Source organism: Alligator mississippiensis, chromosome 5 (assembly GCF_030867095.1).
Source record: "Alligator mississippiensis isolate rAllMis1 chromosome 5, rAllMis1, whole genome shotgun sequence".
NCBI classification, from domain to species: Eukaryota; Metazoa; Chordata; order Crocodylia; family Alligatoridae; genus Alligator; species Alligator mississippiensis.
This window is the reverse complement of record NC_081828.1, coordinates 163879773-163904132: the sequence shown is the minus strand read 5'-3', so window position 1 is coordinate 163904132 and position 24360 is coordinate 163879773. Positions and strand designations below refer to the sequence as shown.

The 24360-nt window shown below is 46.4% G+C and overlaps 1 protein-coding gene across 5 annotated transcripts in view; it reads left to right on the top strand.

Annotated features, from left to right (window-relative positions):
• The window catches only part of BZW2 (basic leucine zipper and W2 domains 2), a 104831-nt gene that overhangs the window by 6313 nt on the left and 74158 nt on the right, over window positions 1-24360 (top strand). For 2 of the 5 annotated variants that reach the window (XR_009462634.1, XM_059728951.1), the window contains exon 1: window positions 3496-3584. The exons of 2 other annotated variants lie outside the window; for them this stretch is intronic. Coding sequence is in view for 2 of the 3 variants with exons in the window: in XM_059728951.1 (XP_059584934.1) it covers window positions 3511-3584 (74 nt within the window). In the remaining variant the exon portion in view is untranslated. Of the gene's footprint in view, window positions 1-3495; window positions 3585-3647; window positions 3976-24360 lie in introns of those variants that run through there. One more of the 5 variants, XM_059728952.1, reaches the window with a different exon arrangement.

Sequence of the window (24360 nt, the reverse complement as noted above, 5' to 3'; positions counted from 1 at the left end):
GCTTGCGCTGCAGTGAGCCTGCCACTGCCGCCTCTGTGTTGCCCTGCGTGCAAGCTCTGGGTGGGCAGCGGCAGCAGCAAACACTGCCTGGCATGGCAAGTGGTGGGGGCTGCAGCTGCTGCCACCGTGCACAGCCCTGATGGGCGAGCCTGGAGCCAGCACGGGGCCCAGGTTGGCAGCAAGGGTGGGTTACAAGCTGCTGCTGAGCCCACCAAGGATTCCCCTGGCTCCTACTGACCCTGGTTCCTGTCATTTTTGACAGGAACCAAGGACAGATTCATTTTAATTTTCAGGGGCGGGTTACAAGTTGGTGCTGAGCATGCCTGCTCAGGACAGCCCCACATGAGCTGTGAGCGGCTGCAGCAGGAAGCGCCTGCCACGGGGCAGGGAAGGGGCTGCTTCTTCCTGTGCTCCGCACCAGCTCCTTCCCTGCCGGCGAGCAGGGGGTCAGGGCTGTGCGCTGCCCCCAGCCTGTACCATGGTGGGGGGCACTGGGAGTGAGCGGGTGCAGAAGTGTGGGGCCCACACCAGTGTCCCAGAGCCAGCAGGACCCAGAGCAGGGCGGCAAGAGTACAGGGTCCTAGCCAGCAGGGGCTCCATGGAGCCGGGCCAGCTCCCCCTTCTTCCTGCTGGTGCAGCCTAGCCTGGCTCCACAGCCCCTGCCCTGCTCTGGGCCCCACCTGGCCCTGGGACATTGGTCCCAAGATGGTAATCAAGGGGTGGGGCTACCCATGTGGTCCTCAACAGCTTGCTAACACTGGGTAAGCGGCCCTCTGCCCAAAATAATTGCCTGCCCCTGTGCTGGAGTCATGGAAATACAGGTGTATTCTAATTATTGATTAGTCATGCTAACAGACAAAAATAACTATCTCCAAGCAGGCTGTTAGGGTGGATTATCTCTGGTTAGAGAGAATTAAGATTAAGGGATAGAGAGGTCATGTAGAGAAAACAGTCTGGGGCAAAGAAGTCATGTAGGGTATTCTTCAGAGAATGGCAAAGATAATGAGTATGGTAGGCCTTATTTGGTGGTTTTAGTTACCAAGATAAACTCTGGCAACAAAGCAAGAATGGATTACATAAAATACCTGCTACACTTGATTTGGCTCATTTCCTTTTATAAATGTTTCCTCACTCTTCTTGGCAGCTTTATTATTGGGAATATATATATTTTTTCCAAACAGGTCTCTCTCTCTCTCTTTGTCTCTCAGGGTTACACTGTTCAAAAATCCTTGCTTAACTGCTAGAAATAGAGAAGCTTCTAATAAGCTTCAATTTCTTTAAACAGTTAAAACCACATAGAATAAGAACTTGGATTTTTAAAGGTTTTGGGGTTTGTTTTTTTTTTAAGTTTTCCTTACTTGTGCCATACTGCAAGGGAATAATTTGTGAAATCTCTTCAGATTTTGCTTTTATTAATCTGGTTTTCTGGATGTGGTATTTGAACTTTTAGAAACTTGTGTATCAGCTGATGCAGCGTGAAATTGAGCAATGACAAGGTTTTGTTCAGGTCCCCAGGTTTTCCCGATTCTGATGGTGCTGTGTTTGTTTGGACTGTGGATTTTATCTTCTGTAGTATGTGGTCCTTTGCCTTGTTTTGGGCAATCTCCTATTTTAGAGTAATGAACAAACTGCCTGAAGGACACAAGAATGCTAAATAGGGCCTTATGAGAGCTACAAACTTCAGAAATACTAGGTCTTCGGCATAAGCAAGATTCTTTGCTAGGTTGGAATTTTAAAATGCCACTTCTAAAACTTGATGTTAATATGACGACCCCAGAAACAATGATACAGTAGAACTGTTAATGCTTATTGAGGCCTAAGGTGTGGGTGATCCTGGCTTTCTGAAAAAGACTTATGAACCGATTGACAGAGTACATCTCAAAATTGAGATCAATAATTGGCAATTTATATTGTTCATTGCTGAAAGTTACTTTTCCATTACTTTCTTCCTCATTCCATAGATTCATGCCAGACATGTCCGTGGCTGTTTGGTTGCCTTACTTTAAGTGAACCTGGGTTCACTTATAACAGATATCTGCTTAAATTCCAGTTAATATTTAGAAATAGTGTCACAGTTAGGAAATGAAATGCATTCCTACACCTCCTAGGGTAGGAGTTTAATTCATAACTCATCTCAGAAGCACTTAAAAACACAGCCGTGCCCATTGCCTTCCCTAGGTGGCTGAACATTCAAAATTGTCCCTGTGAAAGCCTGGGTAGATGCTGTGCCCCTTCCAATCACATCAATGTAGTAATGATGTGGATTTTCTCTCTCCCAAACTGATGCTGACTCCGTTCACTCTAACACTCACTTTGGAGATAAAATAACTTGCAGCCCACAAACAAGTGCAGCATATCTCTTTGAAACTGCTTTTTTTTTTCTTTCTTTATCTGCAGCCTTTTCAGTGCTAGCTGTTGCTGAAAGGGACTTAGTGTGGATGGGACCTGGTTGCTGTTGTTTTATTTTCTTGCTCCCCTTTGAGGATGTTCCTGAGATCTCCCCTAGTCTGCTCCAGACTCTGTCTCCCTCAACCTCTGGTAGCAGTCATTCTAAGCGATCTTCTAAACTCCCCCAAACATAATTATTTTTCTGGTGCTCAGAGTATCAGTAGATGAACTAAGTATCTTTTTGTTAGCACTTGAGTTTTTAGCTGCCTTGCTCTGCAAAACTCTATTAGCTGGTTTCCCTCCTTCCTCTCTTCCCTATTCCTCAGTTTCTTTAGAATAATCTTCCCTAACTTTTCCTGTTCTTTCCCTTTTTAAATAATGTGACACATATATTACCTTTTTGCTTTTTTCCTACTTCAGTACTTGCTATCGTTAGTTAAAATTGTCAACTGTCACAATTCTAATGCAACTGCAACATGTGCCACTTGTTTGTATTACTGTGGTGCTTGGCAGCTGCTGCCAGCTTTGGCCATTTTCAAGGGGCCTAGGCCAGACTGCAGAAGTGTGGCTAAGCAGAAAGCCTCAAAACTTTTTTCTGAGTGACTGTAGCTTGAACCTTTGCAGATGTAACAACTAGTTAGGCCAGTAGGATAAAGGAAGCCCTCAGCATAACTGTCTAACTCACTAATGAGATTACAGTTAAACAAAGCACAAGGCCTGAAAGGCGACATAAGGGAAGACCATACATTAAATAATCCAGATATACTATATAATAGCTTTATTTTAAAATATTTGTAGTGGTGATTGATGTAACCAAATGTATTAGATGTTATTTTGTTGTAATAGATATCTTTTTGGTAAGATGCTTAGCAAATCTGTAAAAACAAAACAGCTTTGTTGAAGACCATAAACTAAAGAAGAAACAGGCCAGTGTTGAACAAGAGGGAAGAAAAAGGGATAAGAAACCCTCTGTAACAGGGTACATGGCTCATGGTCTGTAGCCCAGCTGCAGGTGTTTAGAAGGGGATCACCTGCCTGCCTAGGAGGACTAGACCAGCTGATAGGGATGATTGGCTGGCCCTAGAAGAAGTTAAAAGCTTCCATGGAGGAGAGTCAAAGGATATGGAAGACTGCAGTTCTGTGGAGGCAGCTCAGAGCTGGAATTGCCTTCTCAGGGTCTGGGAAGGACCACAGAGGTTGATTTAACTGTTTATTGCTTATGCAGTTGTTTGTTTTATGGTTTATGTTGCTTCCTGTGGGGACATGTTTGGCCCAGAGAAAATAAAACTGCTCTGTGAACAGTAACAAGCCACTATACCTTCCCTTTTATTTTTCCAAGGATGTAAATACAAACTAATTGACATCTTCCAAGTCCACAAGAGAACTGGTTCAGTCCAGGTCCAAAAGTTTCAGAGAAGCAAAAATTTAAATGAAATTGATCAGAGATCATTTATTAGAATATTAGAACCAGTCATCTAGAAATACTGGGTATAGGCTGGAGGGAAATTTGGAGAACTTGGCGAATTCATGAAGACCTGCTGCCATGCTACCTTCCTCCCACCACTCAAGTCTCCTCAGCCTGTATAGGTGAGAATCTACGTTGTGCTGTCATGGGGTGGCCAGGTGGACTTTGGGTTAAATGTTTGTTTTTGTGTTTTGAAGTGCAAGAAAATTAAAGGTCCGGCTGCAGATCTGTTTCTGTCTCTTATCATTAGTTAACCCACAACGTTACCTGTAATCTGGGTAATAGCTCTAGTCCTCAACCCAGAACCTGTAATCCCAGTTCACTACCTTTGACTTTCCTGGTCTGAGGGCCCCTTCTTGTTAGGTTTCAAGCCATAGCTTTTGTTTCAAAAAGGAACTGTAAGATTTTCTAACTTTCTGATCAGGTGCTAGGTAACAGTCTCCTGTGTCTCAACCCTGATCACTTCAGCAAAAATTAGTTGGGCTCAGACTCTGCAATTCCGTTTTCTCTGGGGAAATTAGTGATCAATCAGCTTTGCTTTAAAATAAAAACCGTTTCAGAAAAAACCTCTTAAAACAATAATCCACCTTAAATAAAGTTACTGCTTTTTCCGCAGTGCTTGTTCAAATGGCATTTTCCTTGAGGTGCTGACAAAGGTCCCCTGGCCATAAGAGTCAAAACACCTTTTTAATGCTTAAATCTTTGATCTAGTATGGCTAAAACACTTTTATAGAATAGGAGAGACAAGTTACAGAATTTTTGAAGTCAGCTGCTAGATCCCATTTGAGTTTAAGGTATACAAGATATTCTTATCTGGGTAGTTACTGATCTGTTTTCTTTTTTTATTGCCTCTATTATGTTATGTTATTCAGACTGAGGTACACCTACACCTTCATACATGTACCACCTAGGATCTTTAGGGCAATGATACTCAGCCAGTGCTACAGGTGCTGTGCTGTGAAATCTTTTTAAGGACGATGCACAGTCTTGCACTGTTAGTTGCACACACAGTTCACAAGATAAACTCGGATTTTGAACAAGAATCCATAGTGTCAGAAACATTTTGACCTGTTGTTCTTTGCAACAGAAGAATTGTTCTATTTTTTATTTTTTTCATAGTAAAAAAAAAAACCAAGTGAAAGCCAAGAGCTAGCATTTTCCTTGAGTCTGAGGGGTGGCTTGTATCCAAAAAAGGCTGAGAATCTCTGCTTTAGTGGGTACTTCAGTGATGATTCTCAGAGACAGGAATGGGGGAAAAAGGAAAAATGTGAATAGAGGAAAAAGGAAAGAAAACAGACACATTATGCACTATCCCTTAGGATACTGGAAAGGTTAGAGTTAGGTTGCAGTGACATATTACTTTGCTAACCACAACACAGAATTATGGAGATCTACCTCCCAAGACAGTTATCAGATGAGTAGCACTTCCTGTTATACTCTTTTATTGTAGATAAAGCAACTGATTTTTTGTTTGGTGTCTTGAACATTCTTAAATCAAGTGCACATATCTTTTAGTGCTGTCCCATTACCTCTTGTTGAAAGTACCTCTCCAGAAATCTCTTCAAGATATTGTATGAAACCCTCTTTCAAGATGGGACAAATTGACCTCTGCTTCTGAAGTGTCAGTAAAAAGGCTGAATACTCTTCTGATTAAAGCAGAAAAGGCTTCCCTTTTATAGTTAGCCCAGCAGTGCCTTTCTTGAACTTTTACTGTACCAGGAAAATATCTTATACTTGCACAGCAAGTAAAAAGTGGAAAATAAGTAGTTGTTCATTGGCTTCACTGTCTTGTATGATGCAACAGAATGTTTTATCATTTTGTCTGTGAAACTAGATTGCTGATGATGATCTCTCCTACCTGTAAATTATTGAACATTATATTCCTTTAAATGTTAACTACTTTACTGATCATGTAACATACTTTGATAGCTGTTAGACTTTTAAACAACCAAATGATTAAAAATGTATGCTTTCTCTATGGAATGAGTAGTAGTTAGCCAAGTTAGTCTGAAGTCAGGCAGAAAGCGAGGTAGAGGTGCACCCAAGGCTGGAAACAAATGTGATCCTAAGTCTCATGTGTGGTTGGTTATGGTGGTGCATGTGCTGAGAAAATAGACACCTAAACCTGTTGTGGTACCACATGAAAGGAAAATCAGTGGTGTAGCAAAAGGTAGTAATAGACTGCCACTTAATTGTGGTGGATAGCTTACCTTTGTGGTGGAGTGGGACAGTCAGCCTGAGCTGCTTGCATTCTTCTACCACTCCAGGCAGGTGCTCTGGAGGCTTGAGGGGCCCTGAAACTCTCAGAGCACTTGCCTGCTTTCCTTGCTTACAAAGGGGCACCCTGGGGAATCTTGGGGTACCTCTCCATTTGCAAGGAAGTCTGACTTCTTCACCCAGCCACATGTGGGGCACAGGTCTGTCTGAGTGGGGAAAATAGGATTTTCCCTGCTTGGCCAGACTTGTTACCAATTTATCATTGGAGATGGGTCTGGATAAATAGAGAAAGTGGGGAGATAACATCACCCCTTAGTTTTTCCCCTCCCTACCCATGGTATAGGGTGAGGGGTATTTCCTGTTCTGTGATGCATCAAGACAGCCAGTTTGCTTAATCCAGCAAAGTCTATGTATGTGTCCACATGAGCTCGGACCCTTGTTTCCTTGGGGAAAAGAAGCAGCTGAACACCTTGTGCTGCTGCTAGTTAATTGTCCCCAGGGAATGCCTATGCCATGCGCCCTCTGGTGTATGGCAAGTTACCCTGGGTGGAGTAGGTGAGGCTGGGGGCAGCACTGGGCTGGCGCCAGTAGCCTTACATGGGGGCCTTCTGGGTTCTGGGGCTGGAGCAGCAGCAGTGCTGCTGGTTGGAGCTTGGCCAACAGCTGCAGTATGGCTCTGACTGGCCAGGCTCCAATTTTGAGCTGCGCGCACTGCCCCCATGTGCAATTTCCTTGCTTTTTGTGACCCCCTCACAATTTTGTTTTCTCTCTTTGAGCCTCTCAGTAAATCGCCACTGGCTATTGATTGATAATTAATAGATCTGCCAGCCTTTTGGAAGTTATAAATAGGGCATGAGGAGAAATATGGTAATATCTCTTACCTGTATTGAAATGACAGTTTTATGTGTAGAGACACAACATGGATGGTTGTAGCAGAAGAAGGCACCTATGCTAAATACTAATCCTCATAGGCAGAGGGAGAAAATATTATTTGGGGGGCTGAGTACAACTTGAACTTAAAAGATACTTTTACTGTGCTACTACACAGACACCGCCAAGCAGGTAAGTGTGGGGTGGAAGGGGCATGAGGGAGTCGCAGATTGAGACCCCCATTGTGACAGAAGGTTTGGGGCAGGGGCTGGGGTGAGTGGGGGGCTTCAGTGTGGGTTGTGGGGCGGTTGAGGCCTCAGGCAGCTCATCCAGGGGTGCAGGGGGGCTCCTGCCACTCTGCACACTCTGGGGAAGGCATGGAGGGCATGTGCCCTCCTGATAAGAGCGTGGGGCAGAGGCAGGCTACTGCTGTAGACTGAGGTTCTGCGCCACACTGCCGTTGTCCCAGGAGTTGCGTGATGCCATGTGCCTTCCACTACCAGGAGGGCAGGGTATGCAGAGCAGCCAATGCACAGCTCCCGAGGCAACAGCAGTGGGGTGCAGAGCCTCAGCCCACAGCGGTAACCCGCCTCTGCTCCACCTCACACACAGAGCCGTAATATACAGAATCCCTTTCTTTTTTAAGAATGATTGATTAATCAAATACCACCTGAAATCAGCCTCATACAAATGCTCTCTCATTTTGTTGATGTCAGATGGAAGCTGACATTCTTTATTTTTACAAAAGTATTCCTAAAAATAGGGGTCAAATGATATACCTGTGACAGATGAGCAATGTTATAGCAAAACCATAATTTAAATATATTCATGTCATAATAATGTTGCATACCTCAGTTCTTTCTTGACTTCCCTCTGTGGGGAAGAAATGGCTTGAGTGACAGACCAGACACCTGTGACTTCTATCTGATAAGATACATCCACCGACAAGGAAATGAATAGTCATTTTGAGGTTCAGGTGAGATTGGTTATATAACATCTTTTGGACATGATACCCAGTAGGCACCTAGGGAAGAGGCAGAGATAAGCAGTTGTGAAGGAGTCTGTAATAGGAAGATGGTTGTCCTGGGAGCAAAAAAATCTGGAGTAAGGGAGCTGCCAAGCTTACTTTGGAATGTCCTGGGAGAGAGATCAGGTGAGCTAACTTTGGAGTGCTCAGGGCTGTGCAAGCTGAACTGGGGACAGAGGGACTAAACCCTTAAGAGGAAAAAGGATCTTATTGGTGTGTAGCCTTTGCTCCCACTTAAGGCCTTTTATTGAAGAGGAGCAGTAGAGTTCCCCAACTTTCCAATGGCCTGAAAAATGTAGAGAAGACCTGATATTGGGAGCACAATTTTAATTAATCAGACTTAAAGAAATCTCCCACAACATTCAATTGCACAGCAATGTGAAGAAGCAGCTACTTGATTTCACCCACCTGCTTCTGCTCCTTCTCCCTTAGCCATTTCATAACATCAATAGTTAAGAGAGCAGAGAGCCAAATCTATAAGTTGGTGTGGTGACTTGTGCACATCATTCAATTTTTATTAATCCCTGTCATGATCAGAATCCTCCATGCCTCTTAGAAACAGTTTGGAAATGGCAAAGAAATGCCAGTAGGTGGTTTCTAGTACTTTTAATTTGACTCCTATAACTGAAGACAATTTTAATTTTTAGCAGGCATCCCAGAATGCGCAGAATTCATGAGAAAAGTTGAAGTATAGAGCAGAGCTGCAGAATTTTGTGGTACAATATGTCTGTCCAAAATACTTAAGAGGTTTTTTTTGGGGGCGGGGGGAGGGGGATGTTTTGGGGGTTTTTTTATGACATTTTTATGAAGTTCTACTCTTATTTTTTTAATACAGTGCTGGACTACACTGGTTTTGCTCTGGTGTTAATGCTAGTGGAGGCCAAACATATCTGTAACTCAATTTGACTCAAACTGTTGTGTTAAGGCAGGCTGGAGTATGGCTACTTAAGTAGACATGGGAGGTGATACCTGTAGAAACTTTTGGTTAAAATTTCTTAGTACGTGCACTGTGTTTGTGCATACAATTTGTGAGAATCCTGACCATTTTATAGGCTTACATCACACCATGCCATAACTTCAGTTGCATTAATTTTTAGCAATTCAGAATAAACAGGTGCAATGTAGTGAAGAAATATTCTAATCACTTTAACTTCTAATTATTAAGGTTTATGCTGCCCCTGTATTTGACTTAGGCCATATACAGACATCGCATTTCTACCTAGACAGAAACAAATGTACATGCATTCACTATGCTTCTCTGAGCACAAAAATGGTAGATCCAGGAAAAATAACCTGACTCCAGCCAGTTAAAAGGTGCCCCCAGAAGTTTTTCTCAGGACAGTGAACATTTCTACACTTTCCTGCAGTTTAACTCCTGGGGACCAGGAAGAATGGAGTCGCAGAGAAATGCTGTCATGATTTTCAGAAACTCAAGTTGTCCTGGTCTAGAGAAAAAGGTGAGAGCTGCTGCCCCTCCAACACTCCTGTAGACCAGGGCTAGGGACAGACATCACATGCAAAATGGTTTAAGTGATAAGAAACTGGTTTAAACCTGTAACAGAACAGATGTTCAGTGCACATAAACCGGTATGAAAATGGCAGAAAGCGATTTGAGATAAACCTGGTTGAATGTAGTATCAGATTTAACTGATTTGGCCCAAACTAGCTTATGCAATGTCTGTCCCAGACCCCTTGCCAGTTTAAGTTAAATCAGACGCTCCCAACATCCCAGCATGCTCTCTGCTCCACAGCAGGGCTGGCTCCTCCCCTCTGCTCCCTGGTTGCTGCTCCAGAGACTGTAGGCTGTTTCCCTGCTCCCTTCACCACTTCCTGCTAAGCAGGAATTCCCCCCTCCCCTCTTCCTTGATGAGGCGTTCCTGTGTATTAGCTAGCAGACCACATGCTGGCTATGGTGGTGCTGAATCAACAAGTAACTGGTAATGTCCCTCTGTTTTCTTAATTTGGTGATAAACACTGTTATCAAATCCCTGCTGTACTAATCGGAGCTCCTGCCTGAGCCTGGCCAGCCCCGCCTCAGCTCCATGCTCTGGAAGGAAGGGAGGGCTGTTCTAGTATCCCCCAGCTTCTAGCCTGAGCCACTGCAGACGTATGCCTGCATTTCTGGGTCATCTGTCCAGTTACAACACTGATTTAGCCTAGCCAAGTTAGACTAACCTGTAAAGATTGAATCAATACAGGCTCAGGCTTTTTTGAATGTCTGTCCCTAGCCCAGGAGGAGAGGGGAAAAAAAGCTGCAAACTGCTCCCTGCTGGCTCTTCACTGCTGGAGATTCTGGAATGAGAAGTGGGCAGGAAGGTTTGTCCTACCACTCCAGTCTCCCTAGGATGGAAGGACTGGAACAGTTTACGCTTTCTCCAGACTGGAATTACTCTGGTCTTCAGAAGGTGCAAGGAGCAGGGGAGACACTGGGGGTGGTTGAATGCCTGTACGGCTCCTTCTCCTGGAATCCTTTGTAGCAGTGGAAATTTTCCTTTAAAGCGGACCAGAAGTTTTCCACTGCTGGAATAAAAATTTGCATGCAACATATGAAACTTTCTCACTAATCCAAAAAAAAAAAAAAAGGTTGCTGCCTATGCAGAACATCTGATTATAATGACAATAGTTAAAACTGCTCATAAATATTCTTGAAGAGCTGAGCCATCAGATGTATGTTAAATTAAAACATTACCTCGCTGTTACTTTCAGCCTGCTTTTCTTCTTTTTTGCTTTCCCTCTGTTGCTGTCACTACAGAACTATGTTTAAACTTCTGCTGTTTTCATGTAGGAGTGTGTTTATTTTCTACATTGTTATGGGACTGGATAAATAATTGCCATCACCAGTTTTGTAGTAATAGCTTTGCAGGTTTCAGTTCTTGGGCAAGAAATGCAACACACTGTGTGGAAGGGGAATATTTAAAAATGGGACCTAGATTATTCAATCCCAAAATATAGAGAAGATTTAGTGGTTTGGATGGTTTTGTGGCTGTGATGGAAAAATTAACTCCAAGCGTCACAGGAAAGAAATTTTAAAAACAGGAAACTTTGACATGCACATCATACTGGAGTAAGCAATCAGATGTGTTGTGGATTTAATGTGCTTTGAATCTTCACATATCCTGCACTGAGATTTTCTTCTTTTCCTTTCCTCTTGAAAATCTCCAGTTTCAACAAATGTTTATACATAATCTGTGTAAAACATAGACCAGAATCTTAATAAAAGTATTTATACTCTTATGTTGATATCTTTCCACGAAGTATCGTATCTTTCTGGAAAAATCAAGCTTAAGAGACTGGAAAAATTCACTGTCATTCTTGAAGTTTTGATACTTCATGCTTTTAAACCAATAATCGCTTCAAATTCTTTCTATAGCTACCTCTGCTTATTTGTTATCTTTTATTACTTACGGGCAGGTGCATGAAAGCTAGATCTTTTTTTTTTCTTTTATTTTTATATACAGTTTGCTCCTGCTGCCTAATCCTTACTTGAAGTAGTAGCTCTGTGTGACATCATTTGGTGTGAAAATTTTGATGTTGATTTCCTAGAGTGACTAAGCAGTAGGAGAGGATAAAATAAACACAATTCTGTTTTCATGCAAGTATCTATAAAAAGAGTAACTAGAGGAATACAGGAAATATTGCTTGGATATTATTCTAAACAGAATAAACCAAAACCTGATCAGAGTTGTGTGAACTCAGAATGAGATCATGGCCTGCAGTGAATTACTTGAGGTTCATGCTGGTACAACTGAGTGGAATTTGGTCTAGCATTTTTTTTCCCGCTTTGGTAACAGACCAATCTCATATGATATGTTCCATGCCTGTCCTTCTGGATTAATCACAAGACCCTCAGTGCTCCTGTTACACCATTCCCAGTTGAAATTCTATCATAGATAATTAATACACACTCCTTGTGCATTTATGACTTTAAGTAGCAACCTTCTAGCAGTAGAGGGAAACTTAAAGAATCTTGTCAAATGTAAAGCCTGTAACTTTCCTAGCCTCTGAAGTGGACAAAGCTTAAATTCTCTGCTTTCCAGGGACTCTTATACCATTGTAATTACATTCTCATCCTTCTTCCTTTTACTTTCCGCCTTCCTGCCACCAATATTAATGGCCTTAAATACAAGCCACATGTTTTAGTGTGGCATCTGATCTCTGTGTTCTTTGCCACTGTAAAGAGTTTCATAGACTCATAGATGTTAGGGTCGGAGGGGGGACCTCAATAGATCATCGAGTCCGACCCCCTGCATAAGCAGGAAAGAATGCTGGGTCTAGATGACCCCAGCTAGATGCTCATCTAACCTCCTCTTGAAGACCCCCACGGTAGGGGAGAGCACCACCTCCCTTGGGAGCTCATTCCAGACCCTGGCCACTCGAACTGTGAAGTTCTTCCTAATGTCCAATCCAAATCTGCTCTCTGCGAGCTTGTGGCCATTATTTCTTGTAACCCCCGGGGGCACCTTGGTGAATAAATACTCACCAATTCCCTTCTGTGCCCCTGTGATGAACTTATAGGCGGCCACAAGGTCGCCTCTCAACCTTCTCTTGCGGAGGCTGAAAAAGTCCAGGTTCTCTAGTCTCTCCTCGTAGGGCTTGGTCTGCAGGCCCTTAACCATACAAGTGGCCCTTCTCTGGACCCTCTCCAGGTTATCCGCATCCCTCTTGAACGCAGTACTCTGCGGTCTGACCAGCACCCGATGGAGGGGAAATATCACCTCCTTGGACCTATTTGTCATGCATCTGCTGATGCACGATAAAGTGCCATTGGTTTTTCTGATGGCTTCGTCACACTGCCGACTCATGTTCATCTTGGAGTCCACTAGGACTCCAAGATCCCTTTCCACTTCCGTGCCACCCAGCAGGTCATTCCCTAGGCTGTAGGTGTGCTGGACATTTTTCCTCCCTAGGAGCAGCACTTTGCATTTCTCCTTGTTGAACTGCATTCTGTTGTTTTCTGCCCGCTTGTCCAACCTGTCCAGGTCTGCTTGCAGCTGTTCCCTGCCCTCCGGCATGTCTACATCTCCCCATACCTTTGTGTCCTCCGCAAACTTGGACAGAGTACATTTGACTCCCTTGTCCAAGTCACTGATGAAGACATTAAAGAGTATCGGTCCAAGGACCAGACCCTGCGGGACCCCACTGCCCACACCCTTCCAGGTCGAAACCGACCCATCCACCACAACTCTCTGAGTGCGACCCTCCAGCCAATTCGCCACCCACCGGACTGTGCAGTCATCCAAGTCACAGCCTCTTAACTTGTTCACCAGTATGGGGTGGGATACCGTATCGAAGGCCTTCCTGAAGTCTAAGTATATGACATCCACCCCTCCTCCTGTGTCCAGGCGTTTCGTAACCTGGTCATAAAAAGAAACTAGATTGGTCAGGCATGATCTGCCTGCCACGAACCCGTGCTGATTTCCCCTCAGCATAATTTGTCCTGCTGGGCTCTTGCAAATGTGAGCCTTGATAATTTTTTCAAAGACTTTGCCAAGGATGGAGGTGAGACTGACTGGCCTATAGTTGCCCGGGTCCTCCTTCCTCCTCTTTTTGAAAATGGGGACCACGTTGGCCCTTTTCTAGTCCTCCGGGACTTGGCCCGTGCGCCACGAGGGTTCATATATTTCCGTCAGTGGCTCTGCAATGATGTCGGCCAGTGCCTTCAGCACCCTCGGATGGAGCTCATCCGGGCCTGCCGACTTAAAGGCATCCAGTTCTTCCAAGTGACTCTGCACCGTGTCAGGGTCTACGCACTGGCACCTTGCTGCTGCCTCTCTACAACCCCAGTGAGAGACTTGTCGTGCCCCTCACTTAGGAACACTGAGGCAAAGAACTCATTGAGGAGTTCAGCCTTGTCCCCCCTGTCTGTCACCAATTGTTTCTGCCCATTTAGCAGGGGTCCTATTCCTCCCTGGGCCTTCCTTTTACTCCCTATATATCTAAAAAAACAATTTCTTGTTGTCTTTTACTTGGGTTGCCAGCCTCAGCTCCATGGTAGCTTTGGCCTGTCTAACTGCCTCCCTGCAAGCACGAGCAGAGGAGGTATATTCATCTTTGGTGATCTCTCCCTGTTTCCACTTTTCATGTGCTCCCCTTTTGGCCCTTAGGCTGCCCTGGATTTCTGTGGTCAGCCAGGGAAGCCTCCTGGCCCCTTCCCCTCTTTTGCCTCGCTCGGGGATCGTCTTGCTTTGTGCCCAAAGGATCGTTTCCTTAAGGCACAGCCACCCTTCTTGGGCTTCCATTTCTTCAAATCTCCTACTCTGCAGTGCGTCCTTGACTAATCGCCTGAGTTCATTGAAATCAGCTTTCCTAAAGTCTAGCACTTTCACCCTACTAGTTACCTTACCCACTCGGCGTCTTATGGTGTATTCTATTATTAGGTGATCGCTATCCCCCAGATGGCTACCCATCTGGAGGTCCGCTACCATGTCATCTCCCGTTGCCAATACCAAATCCAGTAAGGCATTCCCCCTAGTGGGACTGTGTACCTCCTGTGTCAGGTGGAGGTCCTGTACACACGTTAGAAACCTGCGTGAGTGGTGGGACTTTGCTGTCTGCGTCTCCCAGCAGATGTCCGGGTAGTTTAGGTCCCCCATGACTACCGCCTCTTTAGCTTTTATGGTCTCCGAGAGTTGCCTCAGGAGCCCCGCATCTCTTTCTTCCCCTTGGTGTGGGGGTCTGTAGCAGACCCCTACCACCAAATCCCTTTCTCCTTGCCCCCCATGTAGCCTAACCCACAATCCTTCTACTTCCTCATCCTTGGATTCCGTCTTGATGAGGGTTGATGTATATTGCTCACTGACATAGAGCGCAACCCCTCCCCCTTTCTTCCCCACCCTGTCCTTTCTGTATAATCTATGGCCCTCAATATGTACCGCCCAGTCATGGGACGAATCCCACCAGGTTTCCGTTAGCCCTACTAAGTCATAGGTGTTTAGTGCAAGCAGGAGCGCTAGTTCATCCTGCTTGTTCCCCATGCTCCTAGCATTAGTATATAGTCACTTGAGCCATGCGACTGGTGCCTTTGCTGCCCCCCCGCTCCGAGTCCCAAGGGGCCCTTTGATTCTTACCTTCTCATTCCTTACCTGTGCTGTCGTGCTGGCCTCCCCATGGCCTTCAGGTTCCCAATGCTCTCTTTCTTCAGGCTGGGCTGTCCTTGTGGGTGCCACATGGTTTGGTGGTCCACAGCTTCCCCCGCCCTCATCTTCCCCTCCCCCTGACGAGCCTAGTTTAAAGCCTGCCGGAGGAGATCCGCCAACCCAGAAGAAAACACACGCTTACCTTTGGGGACAGGTGAAGCCCATCCCAGCTGAGCATGTCCCTCGTTGTAATGTGCGGGTCGTTGTCCAGGAAGCCGAAGCCTGCCTCGAGACACCAGTGCCGAAGCCGCCAGTTGGTCTCTCGGATGCAGTTCTCCTGCTGTCTTCCGCATCCGTTCACTGGTAGGATGGAAGAGAATACCACCTGTGCACCGAACTCCTTCAGCATGCCGCCCAGAGCACTGTAGTCTGCCATCAGGTGATCAGGGGATCTCCTGGCCGCATCATTAGTACCCACATGGACTAGGACCATGGGGTAGTAATTGGTGGGCTTGATCCTGGCCTGGATTACCTCCGTCACATCCCGAATCTTTGCTCCAGGGAGGCAGCATACCTCTCGTGCTGAGGGGTCCTGGCGGCAGATGGGCCCTTCCATGCCTCTCAGGATGGAGTCGCCTATGACGAGCACTCGTCGCCTCCTCCTCTGGGTCCTCTTGGATCTCTTGATCTGTTCGGAGCGTGAAGAATGTGGTGTTTCTTCCTGCCCAAGGGTTTCCTCCTCTTCTTCCATCTCCTGCAGGGTCGCCAGGGCCTCGTACCTGTTCTCCAGTCGAACTGGAGAAGCTGGTACCGATTCTCTGCGAGCTGCTTCGGTCCTGGCTGTGACCGTCTGCCACTCTGTTGCGGAGGGCATTCCCCGGGCTGCTTCTTCCTTCAGTGCCTGGTCCTGCAGGGAAAAGAAATATCTGTCAATTTCATCCTCCACCTCCCTGATCCCCCTCAGCCTGCTAACCTCCTCCCGGAGCTCCCTCAACTGCGCCTCCAGATCCCTAAGACGGGCACCTGCCGGACAGGTGTGGGGGCCCCCAATCTCTGCCCCCCCTGGCCCTGCTGGGGATCCCCCACAGGCCAGGAGGTAGGGGGACATCAGCTCCCCCATGGGCTCAGTCTGGGTGGAGGCCTCAGACCAGCCCCGGTTAGCCTTGTCCCCCTGGGCAGAGGCCCTAGCAGCACTCCTTGTAGACACCATTTTGAGCTGCTGTTTGTAGGGGTAGGGAGTAGACACCACACAGGTCTACAAGAGTCTCTCTCCTGGCCCTCCCGCCGGCGCAAACGCCTGCGCAAACGCCAGCACGCTCTCACAGAGCGCACCTGTTTGCGCGCTCTGTTTGCGCTGCGCGGCTCCCTACCGGCTCAGCTATATGGGACCTGGGGGGCTTCCCCTCCGGATCTGGCTCAGCTGCGCCGGGTCCCTCCGCCCCACTTACCTTCGGGGGATCAGCTGTTGTTGCCCCTGCTGTCGATTCCTCTGCTGCTGCCTCCGGTCAGTCAGTTGGTTAAGGGGCGCTCGTGCGTGCGGGACACACATGTGCCTGGCTCCTCTCTTTCCCGCTGCTGGTTCCCAAGTGCCCCTCGGGGTTGTCATGGTCGAGTTGTCATGGTCTTTTTATTTTAAGTTAGTTGCATGGCTTAATTTCCATAGTATTGGAGTATTTTACAAGTTGTTAATGTATTTATACCTAAAACCATGGTGTGAATTATCTACATTTTATAGATGGGCAGCTATGGTACAGGTAGCTAGGTGATTTGTCCCAGGCCACACAGGTCATCCCTGGTAGAACAAGGGACTGAACTGGGGTAGCTCCACAGGTGTTAAATTAAATACCCTCTATCCTGTCTAATTATCTTGATGTTCTACTATGGAAACGATCCTTTCTTCTGCAATTTTGCTGTCTGTTAGCTGTTCCTGGTAATGACTGGCTTCTATTTTGCAGCCCTACAGACCATTTTTTAGCTCTAGCTGAAAACCTTAACTTGGATCTGGTAATATTAACTGTCAGTGAAGTAGTGGAGGCATTGTCAAGATGCTCAAGGCTAGATTTTGTTCTATGAATCTGAACTAAGAGATGTACATTTAACTATGACTACAGGACTAATGCTGCAATATCTTTTGACTATTAAGATTATTTTTGTGTCGTTGGTTGTGTGTTGGGTTTTTTAAAGCTTTGAATATAATCTAGCAAATTAGCGTACATTCCAATAGTTATTTGTTTTTGCTTTAATCTTAAACTGCATAATATACGACTAGCCCCAGGTGTTATTCTGAGCCATGTGGAATGTTTTCTTACTGTTGCTTTTGAGATATAGGCTGCTGGGGTCTCTGTATTCTGGAAAGCTGACACTAGCAAGCAGTCTTCTAGATTCCCAAGCCAACGCAGGAATAAACAGCTTGGATCTGTGTATATTGATAAAAGCTTAAAGGTTTATTGTCTTCGGACAGCGCATCAGTTGGTTTGTTTAACAGTCTGTCCAACTTACTGAAGATTGTCCTTGACAGGTAAAGACACTGTATCAGTCCTCCAGGTCTTCTATGAGGCACAAGTCTCCCCATCCCTGTATTTATACTTATTCCCCACCCTTGTCTCATGCCAATTCTTATTCCTTTCTCTGAGATGTTCATCTTTACTTGCTTTGTTTGCAAAGTTTACACACCTAGGCTAAGTACAGACAGTCACAAAACCTAAGACTGAATCAATTCAAACTAGGCAGCTTCCTCTAAGCTGTGTAGGTTGAAGTGATAACCAGTTGAATTGACATTCAGTTTTCAGTTGAGAGAGGCAGTGGGGGAGACCTGCACTGACCCAGGCCAGTAGGTGGGGGGTGCTAGAGCACATCTCCCAGCCTGCTGGCCATTGCCAGTCCAGCCAAGTTTTCCCAGTCCCTTGCTGTCCCCCCACAGAGGGTTTAGGAGCCCCCTGTCTGGGTGTGGGCCCACCTTGAGGGAGACTCCCCCTCAGGAGGTTCCCTAGCCCTGGGGATCCAAGGGAATTCCCTCCACCCCCCTCTTCTCAGCTGCTGATTTTCTTCAGCTGCTGCTGCAGGAGTGAGGGAGAAGGAGTCCTCCCAGCCAGATGCCTACCCTTGCAGCCCAGCATGGGGGCACCAGGGAGCCCTTACCTTGGCGGGGGAGAGGGGGTTCCCCCCGCCCCCCAGCTCAGGGTCCTGCAGCCCCAGGAGCTGAGGGGAATTCTTCCTAACCAACTCATTTGCCTTAGCTGCTGTAGTCTCAGGGGTAGCCCAAGGAGCAGATTGACGGGAGAGGGCTGCCAGGGCTTGAAAAGCCCCCACCATAGGGGTTTTCCCTTTATCTATGTGCTGTGTAGACCCTAGCTAGTGGGGGCTGTTCCCCTGTCTCCCGACTCCATTGGAGCAGGGAGCGTAGCCCGAGGCTGCAAAGCATCTTGGGATGACGGGGGACTGTGAGTTAACTTGAACCAGGAAGTGATTGGGGACAGAAGTTCCATAAAGTGGTTTGATCTAAATTGGGTAAGTCTGATACTATATCCATCCAGGTTTATCTTAAATCAGTTTTGGTGATTTTGAAAGTGATTTATGTGCACTGGACTTCTGTTCTATTGCAGATTTAAACCAGCTTCTGATCACTTAAACCGGTTTATGTGTATCTTCTGTCCCTAGCCCTGATGGCTAGAAAATGGTATTTAGAGGTTTGTTTTTGGTAACTGGCTTATAGGTAAAATAGATATGCATTAGAATAATGGTCTAGGGCAACAGCAAGAGTTAACTGATTTCTAAAAGTCTGTTTCTGAAATTTTCCTCAAGGCCCACTGTGTCTGACAAACAAGCAGCGAGCAGACACATGGGCTGGAAAATTGAAGCCATATACCATAGTTTCATAGTTGGTAGGGTCGGACGGGACCTGAGGAGATCATCTAGTCCGACCCCCTGCTGTGGCAGGAAAGAATACTGGGGTCAAATGACCCTGGCCAAATGTTCGTCCAGCCTCCTTTTTAAAGACCCCCAGGGTAGGAGCCAGCACCACTTCATTTGGAAGTTGGTTCCAGGTCCTAGCTTCCCTGACAGTGAAATAGCGCTTCCTAATGTCTAGCCTGAAACTATCCTCCGCTAGCTTGTGTCCGTTGTTTCTTGTAACTCCTGGGAGTGCTCGGGGGAACAAGGACTCTCCCAATGCCTGCTGGTCCCCCTTGACTAGTTTGTAGACTGCCACTAGATCCCCTCTCAGCCTTCTCTTTTGGAGGCTGAACAGGTTCAGGTCCCTCAGCCTCTCCTCGTAGGGCCTGCCCTGCTGACCCCTGATCATGCGGGTGGCCCTCCTTTGGACCCTCTCCGTATTGGCCACATGCCTCCTGAAGTGTGGCACCCAGAACTGGACGCAGTACTCCAGCTGCGGCCTGACCAGTGTCGCATAGAGGGGGCGGATTGCCTCCTTGGACCTGCTTGAGATGCATCTGTGGATCCATGACAAGGTATGGTTGGCCTTCCTGACCGCGTCCCCACACTGTCGACCCATGTTCCTTGTGGCATCAATGATGACTCCAAGTTCCTTTTTTGTCTCAACACTGGCAAGAAGGGAGTTCCCCAGCCTGTAGGTATGCTGCTGGTTCCTCCTCCCCAGGTGCATTACCCTGCACTTGTCAGTGTTGAACCCCATCTTGTTCTCATTGACCCACCCCTGTAACCTGTCTAGATTCACTTGCAGCCTGTTCCTTCCTACTAGCGTACCCACTTCCTCCCACATCTTACTGTCATCTATGAACTTGAACAAGGTGCTTTCTACACCCTCGCCCAAGTCACTGATGAAGATGTTGAATAGTGCGGGCCCAAGGACCGAGCCCTGGGGAACCCCAGTACCCACATCCCTCCAGGTCGAATAAGACCCATCCACCACCACCCTCTGCGTGTGGCCCTCTAGCCAGTTAGTGACCCATCTGACTGTAGGCATCAACACCACTGTCTCCTAGTTTCTTACAGAGAATGGGATGAGAGACCATGTTGAAGGCCTTCCTGAAGTCCAGAAAGACTATATCCACTGCGACACCTGCATCCGAGGACTTGGTGACCTGGTCGTAGAAGGCCACCAGGTTGGTTTGACAAGGGGCAGAAAGTCATCTGAGGTCAAAGCATCCCAGCAAGCTAAATGTCCAAATGTCTCTTAAAGGAGTCCAGAGTAGGTGCTTGCACCACCTCTGGAGGCAGTTTGTTCCAGGCCTTTGGGGCTTGGACATTAAATAAGTTCTTCCTTATGTCCAGCCTCAAATGGTCTTGGAGGAGTTTGTTACCATTTGACCTTGTCATCCCTTGGGGTGTTCTGGTGAATAGGTGTTATTCCAGGTCCTGATGTACACCTCTTATATACTTATAGGCAGCCACCAGGTCCCATGAGCGGCACTTTTCCAGGCATGGCTCTCAGCCTGGAAAATGCCCGAGTCTCATGGCTCTCAGCTTCTCATCATAAGGCCTGTTCTTCTGCCCTCTGATCATGTGTGTGGCTCTTCTCTGGACTCTCTCAAGCTTTTTCACATCCTTTATAAATTGTGGAGCCCAGAATTGGATGCAGTACTCCAGCTGCAGCCTCACCAAAGCAGAGTACAGTGGATGCAAGTCAGCGTTTTGCTCACTTTACCAGCTGTGACCATCACATTGGTGGCTCATATTCATCTTGTGGTCAATCATGACCCCCAAGTCCCTTTTGGCCATGGTGCTATGAAGCATAGCACTGCCAAGCTTATAAGTGTGCTACAGGTTTTTTTTTCCCCAAGAGTACCGTATTGGGCAGGACCGTCCCTTGGGGCTGGTGAAAAAACAACGCAAAATGCCTATTAAGCAGGTTGGCTTTTCCCTGGGCATCAGTTGTTAGTTGTCCCAATTGGTTTAGCAGGGGTCCAACATTACCCTTGCTTTTTCTCCAGCTCCCCCCATATCTAAAAAAGGGCTTTTTATTGTCTTGGATATGTGTAGCCAGTTGGAGTTCAGTCGCAACCTTGGCTTTCCTGGTTCACTCCCTACAGGTCCGGACCAGTGTAGAATATTCCTTCTTTGAGGTGGTTCTAGTCTTCCATCCTTTATGACACAAAGCTATGGGGAGAAGTGGACACACCGGAGGGCAGGGAACAACTACAAGCAGACCTGGACAGGTTGGACAAGTGGGCAGAAAACAACAGAATGCAGTTCAACAAGGAGAAATGCAAAGTGCTGCACCTAGGGAGGAAAAATGTCCAGCACACCTACTGCCTAGGAAATGACCTGCTGGGTGGCACAGAAGTGGAAAGGGATCTTGGAGTCCTAGTGGACTCCAAGATGAACGTGAGTCGGCAGTGTGACAAAGCCATCAGAAAAGCCAATGGTACTTTATCATGCATCAGCAGATGCTTGACGAATAGATCCAAGGAGGTGATACTTCCCCTCTATTGGGCGCTGGTCAGACTGCAGTTGGAGTACTGCATGCAATTCTGGGTGCTGCACTTCAGGAGGGATGCGGATAACCTAGAGAGGGTCCAGAGAAGGGCCACTCGTATGGTTAAGGGCTTGCAGACCAAGCCCTACGAGGAGAGACTAGAGAACCTGGACCTTTTCAGCCTCCGCAAGAGAAGGTTGAGAGGTGACCTTGTGGCTGCCTATAAGTTCATCACGGGGGCACAGAAGGAAATTGGTGAGGTTTTATTCACCAAGGTGCCCCCGGGGGTTACAAGAAATAATGGCCACAAGCTAGCAGAGAGCAGATTTAGATTGGACATTAGGAAGAACTTCTTCACAGTTCGAGTGGCCAAGGTCTGGAAGGGGCTCCCAAGGGAGGTGGTGCTCTCCCCTACCCTGGGGGTCTTCAAGAGGAGGTTAGATGAGCATCTAGCTGGGGTCATCTAGACCCAGCACTCATTCCTGCCTATGCAGGGGGTCAGACTCGATGATCTATTGAGGTCCCTTCCGACCCTAACATCTATGAATAGGTCTTTCTTTTTAGACATAGGAGGTCCACAAGTTCCCTGCAGAGCCAAGGGGGCTACTGTGCCCTTTTGCTACCTTTCCTCCGAGACAGGATAAACATTGCTTATGCTTTCAGGATCACTCCCTCGAGGAACAGCCACTCATCCTGAACTCCCTTCTCCTTTGGGTCATGGTCCCTTAAGGCCTCACCAACAAGTCTCCTGAGCTTGTCTAAGTCAGCTTTCCGGAAGTTGAGGACTTCAGCATTGCTGACAGACTTGCCAGCTTTACGGTGGATAGTGAAATCTTCCCTTCGATCATTAGATCACTGACTAGATCATCCCCCGTTGCCAGTACCAGGTCGAGCAGCTCTTTGCATCTTGTTGGTCCATAGACTTCTTGAGTCAGAAAGAGCTCATCCATGCACGTGAGGAAGCTTTGCGACCATTTGGATTTGGCCAAGTGCTCTTCCCACAAGATGTCTGGGTAGTTGAAGTCTCCCATGACAACCATGTACCGGGAGCATGTAGCCTCAGTCAGTTTCTTGGCGAATTCTTGGTCAAGCTCTTGATCCTGATTAGGAGGTCTGTAGTGGACTCCTACCATTGTGTCTTTTGTGCCATGTTCACCATGGATTTTAACCCAGAGAGTATCCAGTCATCCACCCTGGGTGCCAGTGTCAGCTTGCAGGGATGTGTAGCTTTCCTTGACAGAGAGAGCTACATCCCCGCCCCTTTTGTCTACCCAATCTCTCCTGTACAAAGTATAGCCGTCTATACCTGTGACCCAGTCATAGGTGGAGGTCCCATCAGGTCTCCATTATTCCTACGAGATCATAGTCGTCTTGTTTAGCAGGACCGTTCTTCCTGTTTATTCCCCAAGCTCTTGGCATTGGTGTACAGGCATGTAAGTTTCCCTTTGGGGGCCCTAGCCCTCCTTACACAGTGTTCCGGGACTGGAGTAGGGGTGGGTTTCCTTGAGTGCCTTAGTCTGCTGGATTTGCCTTGCAGGCAAATCCTTGCAGCAAGTCCAGTGGGCTTGCTGTAGTGGTAATCCCCACCCTGCCCATCCCTTCTTTTTTTATTCCCTTCTTTGATTTCTGTGTGTGTGTGTGTGTGTGTGTGGAGGAGGGGGTGTTGGTTGGGGTTTTGGGGTTTTTTTTCCCTTCTTAGGTCATTCAGCATTCACGAGGTCCCTTTTTCCCATACTGCTTTTTGTGACTATAACTTACTATAGTTTAGCGTAACTATGGCGTAGCACACCTGGAACTCCTACACCTAGCATATTAGTAAAGCATCTAGTTTCTTGTTAACTGGAGAATTAAAAAAAACCCATTGGTATCCATGCTGAAACTAAAATAAATTTTAGTTTCAGCATAGACACCAGTGGGGTTTTTGTAATTCTGAATCTCATTTTCTATGCAGATAAATCAATAGATAGTTTTCAGTACTTTTTACTGCGTAATGAAAGTACTAGTCAAAAAAATGCCTTTTGTGTTTTTATACTTTCTTTCCCTCCCATGCCCCACCCCATCTTTCCCTGTTTTCTGTCTGCCTCTTAAAATGTAATGTCCTGTGGGTTCTAAATAGAGTTATGAAATTTGCTTTCTTGGGGGAGAGATGATAATTTGTGTGTTTAAATCAAGTACTGTGTGAATTGAGAAACATGCCCATTATTTGCTCTAATGCCACAGAGTATGTGTTTCTAGTTAGACAAGGATGATAGTTTATTCAGGGGTTTTAGTTTTTATATCACTCTCTCTTTTGGTCTGAGATACAGAATGTAAGCTTGTTAATGCCTGACATGCTTTTTTTATAACTTATGTTGAGAGGAATTACATGAGTAACTACCCAGGAAACGGTAACCTCCCATCTCTAGTAATGATCTCTGTATATCTGACTACTTGGTGTTTTGTTTGCATCACCCACTTTAGTAATACTGGAAACAGTGAGCTATTCCTAACTTTTCAGCAAATGTATTATCTTTTTCTGAGATGCAACTAAGCAGCCATGAGAGAAGAAGAAATAGCTACAGAGATCAAGCGACTGGTAATGAAAGATTGAGTAGTACGGGTGGGTTATAGGCTATGTTCCCTTCCAAGTGAAAATTGCTTACAGCATAATCAACATTAATTAATATGTTTGGAGTGGCTCGTGTTAATGCATTATATCCCCATTTCAGTTCTGTTGATTTCTGTACTGTAGTATTTCTGGCTCAAAAGAGCATGTCCAAGTTTCCCAAAGGTGATTTATTAACCTGAAGTGAAGCAGCTCAGTAGCTTGGTAATAAGCCTCATCTAGTGTGCTGAATGGAGAATTCTCTGAAACCTGCTTGTTGCTCTTAGCAATTGGCAACGGCCTTTCTGACAAACAAGAACATAGGAATAGAAGGAGAGA